General features: G+C 42.2%; 2 protein-coding genes across 2 annotated transcripts; both read right to left on the bottom strand.

Annotated features, from left to right (window-relative positions):
- Positions 1-7875: 7875 nt before the first annotated feature.
- LOC139578869 (uncharacterized) lies at positions 7876-9917 on the bottom strand. Its single transcript, XM_071406979.1, has 2 exons — positions 8345-9917; positions 7876-7916 (listed from the first exon to the last, which is right to left on the bottom strand). Exon 1 carries the CDS (start codon positions 9865-9867, stop codon positions 8674-8676), a length of 1194 nt encoding a protein of 397 aa, XP_071263080.1. The 5' UTR covers positions 9868-9917; the 3' UTR covers positions 7876-7916; positions 8345-8673.
- LOC139578866 (uncharacterized) lies at positions 9914-18448 on the bottom strand. The gene is made up of 2 exons (XM_071406976.1): positions 15149-18448; positions 9914-14720 (listed from the first exon to the last, which is right to left on the bottom strand). Exon 2 carries the CDS (start codon positions 14498-14500, stop codon positions 9914-9916), a length of 4587 nt encoding a protein of 1528 aa, XP_071263077.1. The 5' UTR covers positions 14501-14720; positions 15149-18448.
- Between the last annotated feature and the right edge of the window lie 2884 nt (positions 18449-21332).

Raw genomic sequence — 21332 nt, 5'->3', positions numbered from 1 at the left:
CATACTGAAGCAGAGCATGATCCCCTCCCTTCGGAGACTGGGCCACAGGGCAGTATTCCAACATGATAACGACCCCAAACACACCTCCAAGATGACCACTGCCTTGCTAAAGAAGCTGAGGGTACAGGTGATGGACTGGCCAAGCATGTCTCCAGACCTAAACCCTATTGAGCATCTGTGGGGCATCCTCAAACGGAAGGTGGAGGAGTGCAAGGTCTCTAACATCCACCAGCTCCGTGATGTCGTCATGGAGGAGTGGAAGAGGACTCCAGTGGCAACCTGTGAAGCTCTGGTGAACTCCATGCCCAAGAGGGTTAAGGCAGTGCTGGAAAATGATGGTGGCCACACAAAATATTGACACTTTGGGCCCAATTTTGACATTTTCACTTAGGGGTGTACTCACTTTTGTTGCCAGCGGTTTAGACATTAATGGCTGTGTGTTGAGTTATTTTGAGGGGACAGCAAATTTACACTGTTATACAAACTGTACACTCACTACTTTACATTGTAGCAAAGTGTCATTTCTTCAGTGTTGTCACATGAAAAGATATACTCAAATATTTACAAAAATGTGAGGGGTGTACTCACTTTTGTGATATACTGTATATACATTCATTAAAATACAAAAACACAGTCATGGGACGCACAAGTAAAACATCACAAATCACTCTGAAAAACGAATGATTACCCAATCAATACCGAACGGCACAAGAATATTAAGATGAAATGTATTTAGAATTTTGTTACAGCAATACGGTGCATTAATACTAAAAGCATATTTACCTAGCTCGGTGGAGACCCTAGGAACATCAAGAGTTAACCAATCCTGTGAAGGGGTTAGGCAACTCAGGTGTCTATACTTCAAGAGCAAAATTAAATAGGATGGAAGTTTATGAAGTAGGGCCTTGTAAACAAAAATGGAGTAATGGAGAGATCTACAGGTCTTTAGGGAAGTCCAGCCAACCTTTTGATAAGCCTACAGGATGCAGTAGGAATATTTGTACAATGTTTGGGGTCCAAACTAGGATGCAATTCAATCCGATCACACTTGTAGATAATGCATTTTTTAAAGGCAATGTTCCGGCTTTCACAAGGATTGCATTAACATTTAAAGGTCATGCTCGCTATAACGCGAATCACATTGAATCCCGGCAAAATACCCTTCTGATTTTGATGACAACAATAGGGCACTGGTGCTGTTACTTGTGCCACAAGAGGTTGCTGTTGCTGCAATTTCTGTGGGCTGGAGTGAAGATTACGTTTTAATGGCCACATTCCATTTCAATGCCTAGCCCCTTTTGCCTCCACAGATCTGATAGGGCTGGATATGTGAAAGCAATATGGAAGAATCCCCACTCTGCCGACTGCAGGTCTAGGAAGACCATCAACATATTGTTTACCCTTATCTAGTCCTTTCCGTTTTTTTATACTATACAGGTAGGGGCAAGGGACTGAAATGGGACTAGGCCCTCATATTAGTTTATTCATATGGTACGGGTACATCACTAACCTCTTACTGCAGTAATGGTGATTTCAAGACAACTGGGAACAAGGTCTAATCATGACATCAGCCATCTTCAGGCTTGAGCTTTGGAAAGATGCCTGAGTTGGATGACCGTTCAAAATAAATGTACCAGTCGGAGCTAGTTTTTTCAGAGTTTTCAGTTGTCTTGAATGCACTGAAGTTGGAAGTCTGAGATTTTCCAGTTCTGAGTTCCCAGTTCCCAGTTGTTTTGAACGAGGGATAAGCAGCGTGCTCCTCACGTCACCAGATAGTAGTACGGGAAGGTGATTGGATTTGAGACTGAGGCTGATATTGGTCACATTCCCCGGGCTCAAACGCTGCATATATCAACCAATGTCTGCGTGACACGTCATTGACTGTGCAGTCGGGCATCAGATAGTTGCTGTGTTCTATATACAGTGTGTGTGCAAATGAGGTAAGATTAGGGAGGTAAGGCAATAAATAGGCCGTAGTGGGGAAGTAATTACAATTTAGCAATTAAACACTGGAGTGATAGATGTGCCTAAGATGACTGTACTGGTCTTGAAGAGAAGAAAAATAACAGGCCTCTTCTTCACTGTTCAACCAATCCAGTAAATGTAGAGGAGTTTAAGATTAGGGTTGAATGCGGGAACCCCGGTTACCGAGATTTACCGCCCAAAACCCCTCCCTTTTCCCGTGATAAATGTCTGTGAGAAACCAGTAAATTATAATAAATCATTTATATGAACAGCATTGCTAATAATCCCCAGTTTACAATTGGCTCATTCATCCCCCTCCTCTCCCCTGTAACTATTCCCCAGGTCGTTGCTGCAAATGAGAACGTGTTCTCAGTCAACTTACCTGGTAAAATAATGGTAAAATAAAATAAAAATAAAATAAAAAATTGCGTGAAATGGAACTGTTAAATTATATTTGATGTCTAAATCTGGCTTCTCTACGGCCTCTGCATGATGAATCATCATCGCTCAGGGTGGGGAGAGACAGCCCATCTCAGTATGGAGCGCAGTCAACAATTCATTTATTTACCCAATAGAGCATATAAGCTCAAATCAAAATGTATTGGTCACATACACATGGTCAGCAGATGTTATTGCGAGTGTCGCTAAATGCTTATGCTTCTAGATCCGACAGTGCAGCAGTATCTAACAGTTAATATCTAACAATTCCACAACAAAAACCTAATATCTAACAAATTCCACAACAAAACCTAATACACACAATCTAGTAAAGGAATGGGATAAGAATATATAAGTATAAAATATATGGATGAGCAGTGACAGAGCGACTAAGATGCAATAGATAGTAAAGAATAGATAGTGAAGGATACAGTATACAGTATATACATATGAGATGAGTAATGCGAGATATGTAAACATTCTTAAAGTGGCATTATTAAAGTGACTAGTGTTACATTTATTACGTGGCCAATGATATCATGTCTGTAGGTAGGCAGCCGCCTCTCTGTGCTAGTGGTGGCTGTTCAACAATCTGATGTCCTTGAGATGGAAGCTGTTTTTCAATCTCTCTGTCCCAGCTTTGATGCACCTGTACTGACCTCGCCTTCTGGATGATAGTGGGGTGAACAAGTAGTGGCTCGGGTGGTTATTGTCCTTGATGATCTTTATGGCCTTCCTGTGACACCGGGTGTTGTAGGTGTCCTGGAGGGCAGGTAGTTTGCCACTGGTGATGTGTTGAGCAGACCTCACTACCCTCTGGAGAGCCCTGCGGTTGTGGGCGGTGTAGTTGCCGTACCAGGCGGTGATACAGCCCGACAGGATGCTCTCAATTGTGCACCTGTAAAAGTTAGGTGAGGGTTTTCGGTGACAAGACACATTATTTCAGCCTCCTGAGATTGAAGAGGCGCTGTTGCGCCTTCTTCACCACACTGTCTGTGTGAGTGGACCATTTCAGTTTTGTCGGTGATATGTACACCGAGGAACTTAAAACGTTCCACCTTCTCCACTGCTATCCGGTCGATGTGCTCCCTTTGCTGTTTCCTGAAGTCCACGATCATGCCTGAAGTCTAGCTACATCTATGGGATTTTATGTTTTTGTCGTGCGTAATGTGCAGTAGCCTATATCTTATGTATTGGATAACAGCACAATCATTTGGTCTTTTCGGGGTTTGGGCTCATAAAATGTAATTAATATATGTGCAATCAGGGTCAGGTAGCACCAGGCTTGCATTTTCGATCAAAGCTCTAATCAAATCCAGACATAGGCCTATTTATATACTGTAATGAAACAGGCAGGGAGCATGTTTCGAACCCTCGACCTTCTAGCCCGAGGTCCGGCGCGCTATCGACTGTGCCGTAAAAGCATGCTCGTGCGGCAGAGTCGATATCCGCGCTTATAAACCCAGGGTCATTACAATACTTTATAATGCTTTTGAATGACACTTCTGGTTTTGTCGGGAAATACCGGATTACTGGTATTTGACAGTTGTGGCTGCTTTGCGTGATGTATTGTTGTCTCTACGTTCTTGCCCTTTGTGCTGTTGTCTGTGCCCAATAATGTTTGTGCCATGTTGTGTTGCTACCATGCTGTTGCCATGCTCTACCAACCGTGTGGCTCAGTTGGTAGAGCATGGCGCTTGCAACGCCAGGGTTGTGGGTTCATTCCCCACGGGGGACCAGGATGAATATGTATGGACTTTCCAATTTGTAAGTCGCTCTGGATAAGAGCGTCTGCTAAATGACTTAAATGTGTTCAAAACAACTGGGAACTCGGAACTAGGAACTCGGAAATCTCCAACTTCCGACTTCAGTGCGTTCAAAACAACTGGGAACTCAGAAAAAAAACAGCTCCGGCTGGGAAATTTGAATGGTCATGCAACTCAGAGTTCCAACTCGGGAACTCAGGCCTCTTTCTAGAGCTCTGACTTTCCGACCTGAAGATCACTCATGACCTTGTATTTTTTTGAGTTCCCAGTTGGTTTGAAAAGCGGCATGCAATAACATATGGATCGTGTTCCCCTGCTCAGACCTTGCATGCATCAATCAATGGTTGCTTGCCACGTCATCGACTGTGTCATCGACAGTGTCATCGTCATCGAATGACAAATTGCTATAACATAATGGATGTGGTTAGCTGATACTGAAAATACCTATCCAGGTGTTGCAAGATATGGAATGCATCAGCAACGCCTGGGCAGAGGAACGTGCCCTTCATAAGGTTTACTTGAAAAGGGAGTCTTTCTGCTATTTTATTACATTACCCCAAAATCATTCTGCTGTTTTATTTGGGTAATAAAGGTACAGTTTATGTATTTTGGGTACATTTTTTTACTGCATGTAAGCTTGATTGAAGTGAACCCATATATTAATATACAGTGCATTCGGAAAGTATTCAGACCTGTTGACTTTTTACACATTTTGTTACGTTACGGCCTTGTTCTAAAATTGATTAAATTACTTTTTTCCCTCATTAATCTACACAGAATACTCCATAATGACAAACTGAAAACAGGTTTTTAGGAATGTTTGCAAATGTATAAAAGAAAAAAACAGAAATACCTTATTTAAATAAGTATTCAGACCCTTTGCTATGAGACGCGATTGAGCACAGGTGCATCCTGTTTCCATTGATCATCCTTGAGATTATTCTACAACTTGGAGTCCACCTGTGGTAAATTAAATTGATTGGACATGATTGGAAAGGCACACACCTGTCTACATAAGGTCACACAGTTGACACTGCATGTCAGAGCAGAAACCAAGCCAAACGGTCGAAGGAATTGTCCGTAGAGCTCAGAGACAGGATTGTGTCGAGGCACAGATCTGGGGATGGGTACCAAAAAATTTCTGCAGCATTGAAGGTCCCCAAGAACACAGTGGCCTCCATCATTCTTAAATGGAAGAAGTTTGGAACCACCAAGACTCTTACTAGAGCTGGCTGCCCGGCCAAACTGAGCAATCGGGGAAGAAGGGCCTTGGTCAGGGAGGTGACCAAGAACCCGTTGGTCACTCTGACAGTGCTCCAGAGTTCCTCTGTGGACATGGGAGAACCTTCCAGAAGGACAATCATTTCTGCAGCACTCCACCAATCAGGCCTTTATGGTAGAGTGGCCAGACGGAAGCCACTCCTCAGTAAAAGGCATATGACAGCCTGCTTGGAGTTTGCCAAAAGGCACCTAAAGACTCTCAGACCATGAGAAACAAGATTCTCTGGTCTAATGAAACCAAGATTGAACTCTTCGGCCTGAATGCCAAGCGTCACATCTGGAGGAAACCTTGCACCATCCCTACAGTGAAGCATGGTGGCAGCATCATGCTGTGGAGATGTTTTTCAGATGCAGGGACCGGGAGACTAGCCAGTATTGAGGGAAAGATGAACGGAGCAAAATACAGAAAGCTCCTTGATGAAAACCTGCCCAGAACGCTCAGGACCTCAGACTGGGGCGAAGGTTCACCTTCCAACAGGACATCGACCCTAAGCACACAGTCAAAACAACACAGGAGTGGCTTTGGGACAACTTTCTGAATGTCCTTGAGTGGCCCAGCCAGAGCCCGGACTTGAACCAGATCGAACATCTCTGGAGAGACCTGAAAATAGCTGTGCTGCGATGATCCTCAACCAACCTGACAGACATGAGAGGATCTGCAAAGAATGGGAAAAACTCCCCAAATACAGGTGTGCCAAGCTTGTAGTGTCATTCCCAAGAAGACTTGAGGCTGTAATCGCTGCCAAAGGTGCTTCAACAAAGTACTGAGTAAAAGTTTAGAATACTTATGGGACTTTTTCCATAAGTAAAAAATTCAAAACTCTTTTTGCTTTGTCATTATGGGGTATTATGGGGTAGATTGATGAGGGAAAAAACTATTGAATCAATTTTATGATTTCACACACCCCGGGTGAATTATAGGACACAAACCTTTCTGTGAATTACAAAGCAAAAAAGGTTTACCATAACTCCATCATTAAACTCCATCACTAGTATAATTATTTCATCCAAAACCTGCAATTCAGGTTTTAGCTGTGAATGTGTAACATTAATTAAAACTAAACACCATGAAACCCTTGATAAATACTTTACCCAATTTGACCTCCCCTCTGGTCAACATCCTGTCAAGTTCAAACAAAAGTCCTTCCAGCCAAGATTATAAAAAATTGTTCCAAGTAGATGTTTGCAGTGCTAATTCCAAAAGAGTCAATGTAAAAATATATCCACAGAGAAAAGCACACAGGATATCAAAGTTATATGCTTAGTATTTTTATTTATTTAGAGCCAGCACATAAACACCCAAAGTTTCTACTAGCTATTTTTTAAGAGTGTGCAGCACACCTGTCAAGTCCAAACCTCACTAAACAAGTGATTTAAAAGGTGGTCATTTAAAGTGTAATAATTTGCCAAATGAAAGATGTCAAATATAATTGTTTTACATGTGAAAGATCTTGCAACACCCACTGTATATCTTGCTTTACTCTTCAAAAGGTTGGCAGATCTTAACATTCATTTTGGCAGATATCAAGAAAATGTGCAAATCTGATGGCCATGTTTATAGTGTTTTAAAAACAACAGCACCATTTAAAACCTATAACCAAAACCTATAACCAACACTTAAACAACATTTTTACATAAATAGGAACTTTTTTCTAATATTGTAGACATTAAAAAAAAAAAAAAAAATTTCGCTCATTTACAGTATGGTTCAGCACTGTCATAATTTAGGAATGTTTGATGCGGCTCTAAAATCCCAAATGTTCATTTTATTTCATGGGCTTTCAACACTATTTTTTCCCCCTCAGGGCAAAAACCTGACGAAATCTCAAATCAACATAAATCTTTGTGGATATTGAATTGAGTTGTCAACGAACTTGAAATTAACTAACCTTTGAAATTCTATTGTTGATTTGTGGTGGAAATCTGGTTGAAATTAGACAAACTGTGTACGTTGCCCACTTTCTGTGAATTCAACCAAAAAATCTGTTGATGTTCAATGTCAGTTTGATGGAAAACTTACTCAACATATTTTTACCTAGCAGACTGCGGGCTAGTCACACATTACCATACTTCCCAAGTCTCGTTCATTAGGTGAGGAAGCCTGGAATCTAAGGTTACTTAACCAATCTGTATATTTCAGCATTCCGTCCAAATGCTGTGTGACCATTTAGTTTCACAGCAAACTACCCTAGGGCTGGAATTACAACAAACCTGCGCTGCAAGAAAGTGATGCCATTACTGCATCACATGAAAGTATATTTTACGGAACATTACATTTTTTGTGCAGTGAAAGTCTCCCACAGTCCTAGGTTTGATTCTGCCCCAAGTTTCCAAGTAACATTATTCTGCCCTTGAGTTGCGTTCCCATGCAAAACTAGACAGATAGCTAACAACTAAGTCTTCAATAAAACTCCCAAGGCGTAACTTTTCTTGAATGAATATATTGTAAACGTTTATGTTGTAAAACTGCAAAACACAGAAAAGAATATACTTTAGTATTCAATTCACACCAACATACTGTAGCTGTACATTATACATTTGAAGTTGCATGAATACAAAGCACGTGCTACGGTACCATGCATCTGGCATGATGCCAAACCATATAGCTAATTGCTTTCTCATATGGTAATTGACTAACTCCTTTCATTACTCTAATAATGTACAACCATCTATGTAGAATAACAAGGCATATTACACTAGAAACAGTAACAAAAATACAGTATTGTATATTTTACAATTCGTTTGCATGACGCACGAGCAAAGTAATACAGCTAACATCATACATGAAAGGCATTGCAATTTGTGAGTAAATGCAACCAACCAACATTGATATGTAAGAAACTCTATCAATAACAAGATTATCATCATTAGCTAAATGCTTGAATCGAACTTACAAACAAATATTTTCCAAGGCTGATGCGTGACAAGAAATAACTACACTGAAAGACCTGCACCGTAGCGTTGTTTTTAGCTGCTTCTAAGCGTGCAGAACGAATTCTCTACTTCCTGTTTGTGTACACTCTAAGTACCAGAAAGCTCCACTAGGGGGCAAATAACATCATGGAACACAATGAAAATCCATTTTAACTATTGTAATAAAATAATCTGTTACCTTCTAACAGGATGGCAGCACACTCCCCGCCTGGTATAATGAAATTGTGCCACTATGAAATAAAACATATCAAGAAACAAATAATGTCCTTTCTATTTTTATCTTTTGTCTCTAGGATGCTTCAGAAAGAAGAACAACAATCTCTGAGATTGGTCTCAGAAACACCTTAGCAGCTCCTTGCTTGACAATTTTTAGTTCTACTTTCCTAACCTTTTTGTCAGTACTGGGAAAGGTTTTGACCACAAGCCCGACTGGCCAGTCATTTCTGTGTGCCTGACTATCTTTCAATAAGACAACATCTCCCACTTTTACATTTGGCTTTTCTGCTGTCCATTTTCTGCGTCTCTGCAGCGTTGTCAGGTACTCCTGTCTCCACCTTTTCCAAAAGGTGTCAGCGAGACACTGGACTTGCTTCCACTGTTTTCCATGAAGGTCGTTCATGCTGAAGTATCCAGAAGGGGCTGAGGTAGCGCTGGTCTTTTGTGTCAGTAACATTGAGGGTGTGAGAATGGCAGGCATGTCAGGGTCCGTTGACACTGACACTAGGGGTCTCGCATTGATTATTGCCATAACTTCAGACATAAGAGTGCTCAAGACCTCATGTGTGAGACGAGTGGAGCCCGTCTGAAACAGCATAGCATCAAGGATACGTCTGGCAACCCCAATGAGTCTCTCCCAAGAACCACCCATATGAGACGAGTGTGGAGGATTAAATATCCAAGTACATCCCTTATCTGAGAGGTATTTAGTCAGTTCTGAGTCATTTGTGTCGATACTCAGTTCCCTGCAGGCACCTATAAAGTTTGTACCTCGATCAGAGCGTAGCACTTTTGCTGGACCACGGATAGAGAAAAAACGCCTCAGCGCGTTGATGAAGCTGGATGTGGACATAGATTCGATGAGCTCGATATGGACTGCTCTAGTAGACATACATGTAAAGAGCACCGCCCAGCGCTTGGAGTCTGCGCTACCACCTCTAGTGCGACGAGTTATGACATTCCATGGTCCAAACACATCAAGTCCAACGCTGGTGAATGGTGGTTCAGATGAGAGTCTGTCTGCAGGCAAGTCAGCCATCTTTTGGTCAACTAACCTTCCTCTAACCTTGCGGCAGGTGACACACTTGTGAATGATACCAGAGACCAGACGTTTGCTCCCAATAATCCAGAAGCCTGCTGCTCGAATAGCTCCATCTGAAAAATGCCGGCCCTGGTGAGCCACTTGCTCGTGATAATGTCTTACCAGCAGGGTGGCGACATGATGTGTCCGTGGGATGATGAGAGGATGTTTTTCGTCTTGTGACATGTCGGCGGAGGATAAGCGGCCTCCCACCCTCAGCAACCCATCCTCATCAATCACTGGGTTCAGTTTTTTTGAGTGTACTTTGTTTAGGGAACTCTTTTCCTTTTTCAAGGCATTTGAATTCCTCTCTGAAGGCTTCATGTTGCACACAGTGAATGATTGCTGTTTTGGCTTGTGACAACTCACTTGTACCGCATGGTTTATTACAGTCATGCCAGCCTCTGCAGCTGGTGTTGTCCGCACCTTCATGGAAGGATCTGGCAACATGAATGAGTCGTGCTGTGGCTTGATTGAGAGCTTTCCAGCTTGAGAACCTCTCAAAGCGATGAGAGCCGAGTTGAGCTCCAGAAACCTTAGAGGCGAAGACAGTGACGTCTGGTCGAATCTCTGCGTCTGCGTGAGGCTCTACAAGGTCAAAATTTATGTTCTCAGGCTCACTTGAGTTTGTTTGGGTCAGGAAAGGTGGACCTGAGAACCAACTGGTGTACTTTAAGAGCGCAGCAAATATAGGCCTGGTTGCATGGTCTGCTGGATTGCTGTCAGTGTTTACATAACACCACTGATCTGGATGGGTAGACTTCCTGATGCGAGTTACCCTATTGGCAACATACACATAGAATCTTTTGGTGACATTGTGGATGTAACCGAGAACTATCTTACTGTCTGTGTAGAACTTGGCCACATTTACATCAATGTCAATTTCGTCTCTGATCAGTTCATACATCTCAACAGCTAGCAAAGCCGCACACAGTTCTAGGCGTGGGATAGTGTGGGCCGGACGAGGGGCCAATTTTGATTTCCCCATGACAAATCCAACATGGCATTGACCTTCCGAGTCAATAACTCTCAGGTAGGCTACCGCTCCTATGGCTACTGTAGAGGCATCCGAGAAGATGTGTAGCTCTCTTCTTTGAGTGGTAGACAAGGAGACTGGGATGTAGGTCCGCTGAATATACATATGTTCCAACTCCATCAAAGAATCCTTCCACATTTTCCATTTCTCTTCTTTTTCTGGGGGAAGAGGGGCATCCCACTCACTCTGATCAGAAGAGAGTTCTCTGATTAAGGCTTTACCTTGCATTGTTATTGGAGCCACGAACCCAAGGGGGTCATAAAGACTATTCACTGTGGACAGGATGCCTCTCCGCGTAAAAGGCTTCTCATTGTGGGACACCTGGAATGAGAAGCTGTCTGTTTCCAGGTTCCAGGAAAGTCCCAGACTCCGTTGAAAGGGGAGAGGATCCACTCCTAGGTCCAGATCTTTTAAGTCTTTTGCACGGTCCTCCATAGGGAAGGCTTCCATAACTGTTTTGCTATTGGATGCAATCTTGTGTAGTTTCATGTTGGACTCCGCCAACATTGCTTGTGTTTTTCTTAGAATGTTGATAGCTTCTTCTGTTGTAGCTACTGATGTCAGCCCATCATCGACGTAGAAGTTCCTCACTACATATTGCTTGGGTTCTGATCCATGTTCCTTCTCACCCTGTAGCGCTGCTCGTCTCATGCAGTAGATGGCTACGGCTGGTGAAGGGCTGTTCCCAAATACATGGACTTTCATCCTGTACTCAGTTATGTTTCTATCTGGATTGTTGTCTTCATACCAGAGAAACCTTAAGTAATCTCTGTGATCCTCACGTACACCAAAACAGTAAAACATTTGTTGCACATCTGCTGTTAGTGCAATGCAATCCTTGCGGAAGCGCATTAGGACACCCAAGAGTGTGTTGTTTAAGTCTGGACCACTGAGCAGAACATCGTTAAGTGACACGCCTTGACACTTAGCACTGGAGTCAAATACTACTCTTATTTGTTCAGGCTTTTGTGGATGGTAAACACCAAATATGGGTAGATACCAACATTCTTTGTCTCCCTCTAGTGGCGGTGAAGGTTCGGCTTGGTCGTTATCCAGCATCTTTTGCATGAAGTCAATAAAATGACGCTTCATGTCAGGCTTTTTGTCTAAAGTCCTGCGAAGTGATGTGAGACGGTTTATGGCCTGCTCCCTGTTATTAGGAAGGCGACGTCGAGTGGGGCGAAAAGGTAGTGGAGCCACCCAGTTGTTTCCATCATCCTGGAAAACCTGTTTGTCCATAATGTCCAAAAAGGCTTTGTCCTCCACTGATGGTGCTGGTTTATCATCGTCTTGTGTTTTGTCGAACACGGAACATCCCAGGTTGTCTGTGTTCACAGTTGTGTTTGGATCTCTCGAGTGCATTGTAGAGGGAGAGATGTGTTTCTGAGCTACACTGTTGTAGTTCTCTTTTACCTGGATGATGTCAGGGCAAGGGCTCAGATAGGATGTGCGACCATTCTGAAGTATGTTTGTCCTGAACACGTTAACATTGGCTGGTCGGTGAGCCGTTCCCAGACAGACCTCACCCACGATGACCCACCCGAGGTCGAGTCGCTGTGCATAAGGAGTGTCGTGGGGCCCATTGATTTGCTCTCGTACCTTGTGTACCCTTAAGATGTCTCGTCCTAAGAGCAGGAGGATGGGAGCGTCTGGGTCCACAGCTGGAATTTTGTCCATAACTGGTTGCAGATGGGGATGATGATACGCAATGTCGGGGGAGGGAATCTCCGTCCTATCGTCTGGCATCATATCACACTCTATCAGAGTAGGGAGAGATAGCTGCATGTGTCCGTCTATAGACTCCACCATGAAGTTGACGGCTCTCCTGCCTGAAGTCTCTGTTACCCCAGAACAGGTCTTCATGGTGTATGGAGCAGAGTTGTCGTTGATGTTGAAGAGATTGAAAAACTCTGTCTTGGCCAGAGATTTGTTACTCTGTTCATCAAGCACTACATACATTTTGACAGCTTTCTCTCTTTTCCCAGCCGGATAAGCTTTAACTAGGCATATTTTTGAACATGATCTTGGATTAACTGCCTCACCACAGATCTCCGTACACTTTGAGGTGACAGATAGAAGAGCATCGTCACCTTGCTCCCCGCCATGCTCTTTCTCTGCTGTAGCAGTGTCTGTATTTGAAGGGGCTGGACCTGGATGCAGAGCAGCAAGATGTCTGTCGCTGTCGCACTCAGAGCACTTGATTGACACCTTACAGTCTTTAGCTCTGTGCTGAGTTGACCCACAACATCGGAAACAAATTCCATTCTCTTTGAGATATGATTTGCGCTCATCTAGAGTTTTGTACCTAAACCCACGACACTTTTTAAGAGGATGAGGTTTGTTATGTATCGGGCATTGATGGTCAGGGTTTTCAATCTTTGTCTTACTGGGTTTGGTTTGGTGGTCTGAGGGCTCAGATGACACATCGGTTTTGTATACAGTCACAGGTGTCTTGCTGCTGTACCTGGCAGGTTTCTCACTTTTCATAGACACCTGGTTAGTTGCGGTGTAGAGGGTGAAACTGGGGTCGTTTCTAGTTTTCGCCTGGTTCCTGATGAATCTCGAGAAGAACGAGAATGGTGGGAATGCTACCCGATAGTCCTCCTTGTATTTGGATCCCTGCGCAATCCATTTTTCTTGTAAACTGAATGGTAGTTTCCATACTATAGGGTTTACCCCCCGAGATGTGTCCAGATAAGCGAGGCCTGGAAGGTACCCTTCTACTTTAGCACACTCCAGTTCGAGAAGAATGTCACCTAGTTCTCTTAGTTTGTGATTGTCTTTGTTAGCCAGTTTTGGAAAATCATCAATTTTCTTCAACAGTGCATTCTCGATCACTTCAGGTGTACCATAGCACTCTTCTAGTCGTTGCCAGACCATGTTAAGCCCTGCTGTTGCGTTGAAAATATGGACAGATCTAATTCTGTTTGCTTGCTCAGACGACTCTGCCCCTAGCCACTTGGTAATTAGATCTAACTCTTCCCTGGCTGATAAATTCAAGTCTCTGATCGCATTGAGAAAGGATGCTTTCCATGCCCAATAATTTTCAGGGCGATCATCAAACTTCAGGAGTCCGGAACTCACCATCTCACGGCGTAGGAGGTACTTGATGAGGTCTGGTGCCACTTGTGACTCAGGGACGCTTTGTGTGTGTGACTGGAAGTGGGCTTGTTTTCCATTTACACCATGCTGCTGTTCATTTCTTTTGAACGGAGAGTCTCTGCTCATGTTCTGTTGTTTGCTACTTTCTGGATTATGGTATGTAGCTGGGTCAACACTAAGCTCTTGTTTCTCCACTTCAAATGGAAGTTCAGCAAAGTAGGACCTAGCATGTTGTTGCACATACTCACAGGTACGCTGGACTGGACTTAAGGGCTGTGTCCCTGTGTCTAGTTCTTTGTGAAGTTCTCTGCGTTCTGATCCTACAGCTTCTTCAAAGGCTGCAGCTTCAGCCAACGCAGCAGCAGCTGTTCTCTCAACTTGGAGAACATATAAACTTGCCTCGAGGTCAGCTTTTTGCTTCAACAAGCTGGCCTCTATTTCTGCCTTTTGTTTCATCACAGAAGCTTCCTTCTCAGCATAGGAGACTTGTGCACGCGCTGCGTCTGCTCTGGCGCGTGCTTTGATGGCTGCAGAACTCACCGTTGAGGATCTGCTTGACTGTTTTGATGACCTTGATCTTGTAGATTGAGACTTGGTCCCAATGTGCTGAAGAGGCTCCTCCATCTCTCTCTGTCGAACTCTTGGCTCTGGTTGTTGTACCGTAGACTGCTGGTCTTCCATAGGAACAGAGGCTTTGTTGGCTGATGAATGTAGAAACAAAACCACCGTGTGTGGTTATTCTTGAGCTTGAGCCCGCCGTGATGATGTTTTTTTACTATTCTGCCCTTGAGTTGCGTTCCCATGCAAAACTAGACAGATAGCTAACAACTAAGTCTTCAATAAAACTCCCAAGGCGTAACTTTTCTTGAATGAATATATTGTAAACGTTTATGTTGTAAAACTGCAAAACACAGAAAAGAATATACTTTAGTATTCAATTCACACCAACATACTGTAGCTGTACATTATACATTTGAAGTTGCATGAATACAAAGCACGTGCTACGGTACCATGCATCTGGCATGATGCCAAACCATATAGCTAATTGCTTTCTCATATGGTAATTGACTAACTCCTTTCATTACTCTAATAATGTACAACCATCTATGTAGAATAACAAGGCATATTACACTAGAAACAGTAACAAAAATACAGTATTGTATATTTTACAATTCGTTTGCATGACGCACGAGCAAAGTAATACAGCTAACATCATACATGAAAGGCATTGCAATTTGTGAGTAAATGCAACCAACCAACATTGATATGTAAGAAACTCTATCAATAACAAGATTATCATCATTAGCTAAATGCTTGAATCGAACTTACAAACAAATATTTTCCAAGGCTGATGCGTGACAAGAAATAACTACACTGAAAGACCTGCACCGTAGCGTTGTTTTTAGCTGCTTCTAAGCGTGCAGAACGAATTCTCTACTTCCTGTTTGTGTACACTCTAAGTACCAGAAAGCTCCACTAGGGGGCAAATAACATCATGGAACACAATGAAAATCCATTTTAACTATTGTAATAAAATAATCTGTTACCTTCTAACAGGATGGCAGCACAAACATCTTAGATGAATAGTCATGGTGTCTTAAAAATTGTATATTGTTGCAAACACCTAAAATCAAGTGCTGGTAATTGCAGCAATTGAGGGGAACTGATTTTGAATTTGACTAGTCAACTTTGTAGGGGCTGATATATTTTAATAGATATTTATATATGACTGTGTACCACAGACACAGCACCTAGATGTTGACACACTGTTTTGCTCTGCTGTCACAGAGGTGGTGGAGGTAGCTAGGTAAGTGCATGTATGTGTATGAGTCTGGTGCATTGGAGCTAACAAGAGAGATAAGCGACGAAAATATATCGCACTTCAGAGAAAAATAAAAAAGATTGTGAACATCCTTACAGTCTATGCTCATGATTGTGTACAAGAGCCACTCGTCTAATAAAATGCACAGGAAGACACCATATAGCACCTGGATATGTGAAATGCGGCAAATCCTAAATGAATTTAAATCATTTTCTTTGTGTGAAAAAAAGTACACATTTTTTGTGGTTTTTATTTTCAAAGTGACCTTTCCCTTCAAAATGATGACCAAAAACAAAAAATCCTACAACTTGCTCCGGCTAGAAAGTGAACACCTTTAAGCAACTATGGTGCCAGTTGATATTCAGTACAATCACTGAACTTACTGTGGCTAGTTGCCCGTGAAACTGAGACAGTCAGAATATGTTCTGTGACTTGTTAAAGCATAATGCACCCAAATTACATATTGGTTTCCTTACACTGGCAGCAGTCTATGGACAAGGTATGACACCAATTCATGCTTTGGTTTTGTTTGGAAACAGTGGCCAGGTAAACATTTTAATTAGGCTTAGATTCAAACAGATCAAGCGCAAGCGTTAACCGACGATAGCCGACACCCGCACAGCTGATGTTTTGGCGGTGTCAGAAGTGGAACTGCGTTGGAGCTGTCAAATCGTTGAGCAGCTGCTCTTGTGATCATTATAACAAAGCCACACCCGCCCCACTCGCATTAGAAGTTCAGAACGAGAAAGTGTAGGCAATATAGAAATTATGAAGCTCAAATTGAAAATAATTTATCAAAATAATAAGGATTTCTATAAACCTAATCGAGGTGTAGATTACAAGAAGCATCAATAGGCCTTCTAGGAAAGTACATTGTTGGACCTAAATGCAACATTAATAGGTTAAACAACTATTTTTTGTAACATATTCTATGAATGGGAATTCTTAACATACACTATATATATAAAAGTATGTGGACACCCCTTCAAATTAGTGGATTCGGCTATTTCAGCCACACCCGTTGCTAACAGGTGTATAAAATCGAGCACACAGCCATTCAATCTCCATAGTCAAACATTGTCAGTAATGGCCTTACTGAAGAGCTCATTGACTTTCAACGTGGCACCGTCAATGAATGCCACCTTTCCAACAAGCCAGTTCGTCAAATTTCTGCCCTGCTAGAGCTGCCCCTGTCAAATGTAAGTGCTGTCATTGTGAAGTGGAAAGATTTAGGAGCAACAACGGCTCAGCCGTGAGGTGGTAGGCCACACAAGTTCACAGAACGGGATCACGAGTGCTGAAGCGGTAGTGAGTTGCAACACTCACTACCGAGTTCCAAACTACCTCTGGAAGCAACGTCAGCACAATAACTGTTCGTCGGGAGCTTCATAAAATTGGTTTCCATGGCTGAGTAGCCACACACAAGCCTAAGATCACCATGTGCAATGCCAAACATCAGCTGGAGTGGTGTAAAGCTCGCCGCCATTGGATTCTGGAGCAGTCTCTGTAGTGATTAATCACGCCTCCCCATCTGGCAGTCCGACGGACGAATCTGGGTTTGGTGGATGCCAGGAAACGCTACCTGTCCCAATGTATAGTGCCAACTGTAAAGTTTGGTGGAGGAGGAATAATGGTCTGGTGCTTTTTTTCATGGTTAGTAGTGTATGGGCTGTAAAAACAATCCTGCAATTCGTATGATATGTTACGAATTCCAATTCATACAATATGTTATGAATTTGTAAGTGCTTAAGATCCTGTAAAATGTATTTAAGCACTTAAAAATTGGTAATAAAAACATTTTGCAGAATTTAACATATCATACAAAGTGGATAACATAATACATGTACATAATTGTGCCCACCTTTCGTGGACCCGCTTACACTCGTGAACTCTACTTTCAAAACTACATACTGAAATGACACAAAACATTTATACAGCATCTTTAAGATCCTGTTCAATCTCTTTAACTAGCCGCTGCTAACCAAAAAACTATGGAAGTCAATGACAGGGACAAGATCTTCAAGTTCAAAATTAATTAATCAATTACTCACCCCATCCCTGGTCATAACAACACAAATACCATGTCATCCCAATAAAGCTATGTCAACCATCAGGAATGCCACTTCATGAGTTGCTTTTTATATAAATTGCATAGGTTGGAGATGTCAGCTTTATCCACCAACAAACCTGGTCTCAGAGCATTTCATATTTAGAATGACATGTTACGTTTTGTATGGTATATTTGTAGATGTCCATCATCCATTCCGTATGATATGTTACGAATAACAATTTGTATGATATGTTACGAATTGCAATTGGGACAATATGTTATGAATTCCAATTTGTTGTGGCTAATGTTAGCCACCTATTTAACATGAGCTACCTAGCTAACGTTAGCTAGGCTAGGGGTTAGGAGTTAGGTTAAACGGTTAAGGTTAGGAGTTAACATGTTAGCTAACCCTTCCCTAACCTTAGCTGTTTATTCTAAGTAGTTTAAAAGTAGCTAGAAAGTAGTTGCAAAATTGCTAATTAGCTAAAATTGTCAATGATGAGATTCGAACACTCAACCTTTGGGTTGTTAGACATTCGCACCCCAGCCAACCACGCTCCTTTCCTTTTTGCCTTAAGTAACCTTCGGTCTTATGTAACCCTACCAAACGTAACATACTGTTTCATACTAATTTGAGTGTCTCGGATTTACCGTTTACTATGTTACATCTAGTCTATAAGAGCAGGCTGCACCAACACACTTTTCAAGCATTATCCAATCATTGGACACAGGACCCCACCTGTTCTTTATTGTAATTCGAGCAGCAATAGCTGCACAGTTGAAACAGTGGGGAATATGCCCCTAAAATGCATTCAAAGCACTGAATGCAAGCATAACTTTGGATCGGAGAATGAATAATCCATACGCGGTAGTGGGAGGTTTTATTGAAATGTATTTTACAAAGTTCGATATTGATGTCGTTATATAGGGTCACTCGATACAAGTTCATTACTTTGTACTGAAACATTGGCGAGGAGATTAAAACCTGTACCTTGTGTGTAGATGATGACCCACACTGCAATGTCTGAAAGCAGAATTCCTCTGTCCCATTATAATCTTCATCATCACACTACCCAATATGCACATTTAGATACATACTGCCATGTCTTCTGCAGTTGTATAATGTTTGTGCCAATTATTCACAAGGGTGTTTTTATTAAGGCAGCTTACTTCAATGCAAGGGGAAAAACAACACAAAAATGTAGTCAGTTGTAGGATGTTTAGTCTGTACAGTAAAATAAGTAGTTGATGTTAACCATATCATTTCCATATAATGTTTTCAATGGAGGAAGTGTTGCTTTCCTATTTTGTCTACTAAAACGTTATAGTTTAGTGACAGTGCACAAAAGTCCAGGTCTACAAATGGAGACGGTAAAGCAGAGGAGCACTAAACTTGTTTATTTATCACTGATGAAGGATTAGGGCACACTTCAGAAGAATGTTTGACCATAATAATGTAGTAGCTACATTATAGCTGGATTAAACAAATGGTCCACTAACTATGAAAAAATTACTGTTGTAAGTGGTTTCAGTGTAATTAACTGCATTTGATTTCCCAACTTACTCATGTAAATGAGCTCTCATGTAACAAGCCTATCATGTAACCTAACTCCTTTGTCCCTCTTACTACCTTCAACTCTACTGTTGAGTAAGTAAAGGTTCATTACAATTAACTTTTTATATGAATCCCACGGCGCCGTCAGTGAACTATTTGGTAATGCGTCACTAATGAGTTGTTGTCGGTCAATATTATACATTTCCCAGGAGGGTTGCCTTTAAATGTGCTTTAAAGTGCTACGTGGTTTAAATTGAACTTAATCTTGTTCTTACAACATGAAAATAATGTGGGAATCTGGATCCAGTCATCCTCTTTCTCCCATGACTTTCCTTTAGCAGATACTTTATAAGATTCCCTTGCCAGACGTACAGTATACAGTCGTAGCCAAACGTTTTGAGAATGACACAAATATTAATTTTCACAAAGTCTGCTGCCTCAGTTTGTATGATGGCAATTTGCATATACTCCAGAATGTTATGAAGAGTGATCAGATGATTTGCAATTAATTGCAAAGTCCCTCTTTGCCATTGAAATTAACTGAATCCCCAAAAACATTTCCACTGCATTTCAGCCTTGCCACAAAAGGACCAGCTGACATCATGTCATTGATTCTCTTGTTAAACAGGTGTGAGTGTTGACGAGGACAAGGCTGGAGATCAATCTGTCATGCTGATTGAGTTCAAATAACAGACTGGAAGCTTCAAAAGGAGGGTGGTGCTTGGAATCATTGTTCTTCCTCTCTCAATCATGGTTACCTGCAAGGAAACACGTGCCGTCATCATTGCTTTGCACAAAAAGGGCTTCACAGGCAAGGATATTGCTGCCAGTAAGATTGCACCTAAATCAACCATTTATCGGATCATCAAGAACTTCAAGGAGAGGGGTTCAATTGTTGTGAAGAAGGCTTCAGGGCACCCAAGAAAGTCCAGCAAGCGCCAGGACCGTCTCCTAAAGTTGATTCAGCTGCGGGATCGGGGCACCACCAGTACAGAGCTTGCTCAGGAATGGCAGCAGGCAGGTGTGAGTGCATCTGCACGCACAGTGAGGCGAAGACTTTTGGAGGATGGCCTGGTGTCAAGAAGGGCAGCAAAGAAGCCACTTCTCTCCAGGAAAAACATCAGGGACAGACTGATATTCTGAAAAAGGTACAGGGATTGGACTGCTGAGGACTGGGGTAAAATCATTTTCTCTGATGAATCCCCTTTCCGATTGTTTGGGGCATCCAGGAAAAATCTTGTCCGGAGAAGACAAGGTGAGCACTACCATCAGTCCTGTGTCATGCCAACAGTAAAGCACCCTGAGACCATTCATCTGTGGGGTTGCTTCTCAGCCAAGGGAGTGGGCTCACTCACAATTTTGCCTAAGAACACAGCCATGAATAAAGAATGGTACCAACACATTCTCCGAGAGCAACTTCTCCCAACCATCCAAGGAACAGTTTGGTGACGAACAATGCCTTTTCCAGCATGATGGAATAAGGCAAAAGTGCCAACTAAGTGGCTCGGAGAACAAAACATCGATATTTTGGGTCCATGGCCAGGAAACTCCCCAGACCTTAATCCCATTGAGAACTTGTGGTCAATCCTCAAGAGGCGGGCAAACAAAACCCCACAAATTCTGACAAACTCCAAGCATTGATTATGCAAGAATGGGCTGCCATCAGTCAGGATGTGGCCCAGAAGTTAATTGACAGCATGCCAGGGCGGATTGCAGAGGTCTTGAAAAAGAAGGGTCAACACTGCAAATATTGACTCTTTGCATCAACTTCATGTAATTGTCAATAAAAGCCTTTGTCACTTATGAAATGCTTGTAATTATACTTCAGTATTCCATAGTAACATCTGACAAAAATATCTAAAGACACTGAAGCAGCAAACTTTGTGGAAATTAATATTTGTGTCATTCTCAAAACTTTTGGCCATGACTGTAGCTCTCTAATATGCCTTGGCCAAAAACATTGCTTACCCCAAAATGGAGTATAGTATAATTTCCCGGAACCTTTGTCAATCGGCTATAGTCAAACCACACGAGGCACACATTCACTGAAAGAAATAACCCAATAATCATGAGGTCCAGGTTCCTC

The sequence above is a fragment of the Salvelinus alpinus genome, chromosome 6 (assembly GCF_045679555.1).
Source record: "Salvelinus alpinus chromosome 6, SLU_Salpinus.1, whole genome shotgun sequence".
Lineage (NCBI taxonomy): Eukaryota > Metazoa > Chordata > Actinopteri > Salmoniformes > Salmonidae > Salvelinus > Salvelinus alpinus.
The sequence above is the reverse complement of the archived record's forward strand: the minus strand, read 5'-3'. Positions and strand labels throughout refer to the sequence as shown.

Bases quoted from the DNA above. Each gene is read 5' to 3' on its own strand.
- LOC139578869 (XM_071406979.1), bottom strand. From the start codon at position 9,867: ATGTCACAAGACGAAAAACATCCTCTCATCATCCCACGGACACATCAT.
- LOC139578866 (XM_071406976.1), bottom strand. From the start codon at position 14,500: ATGGAAGACCAGCAGTCTACGGTACAACAACCAGAGCCAAGAGTTCGA.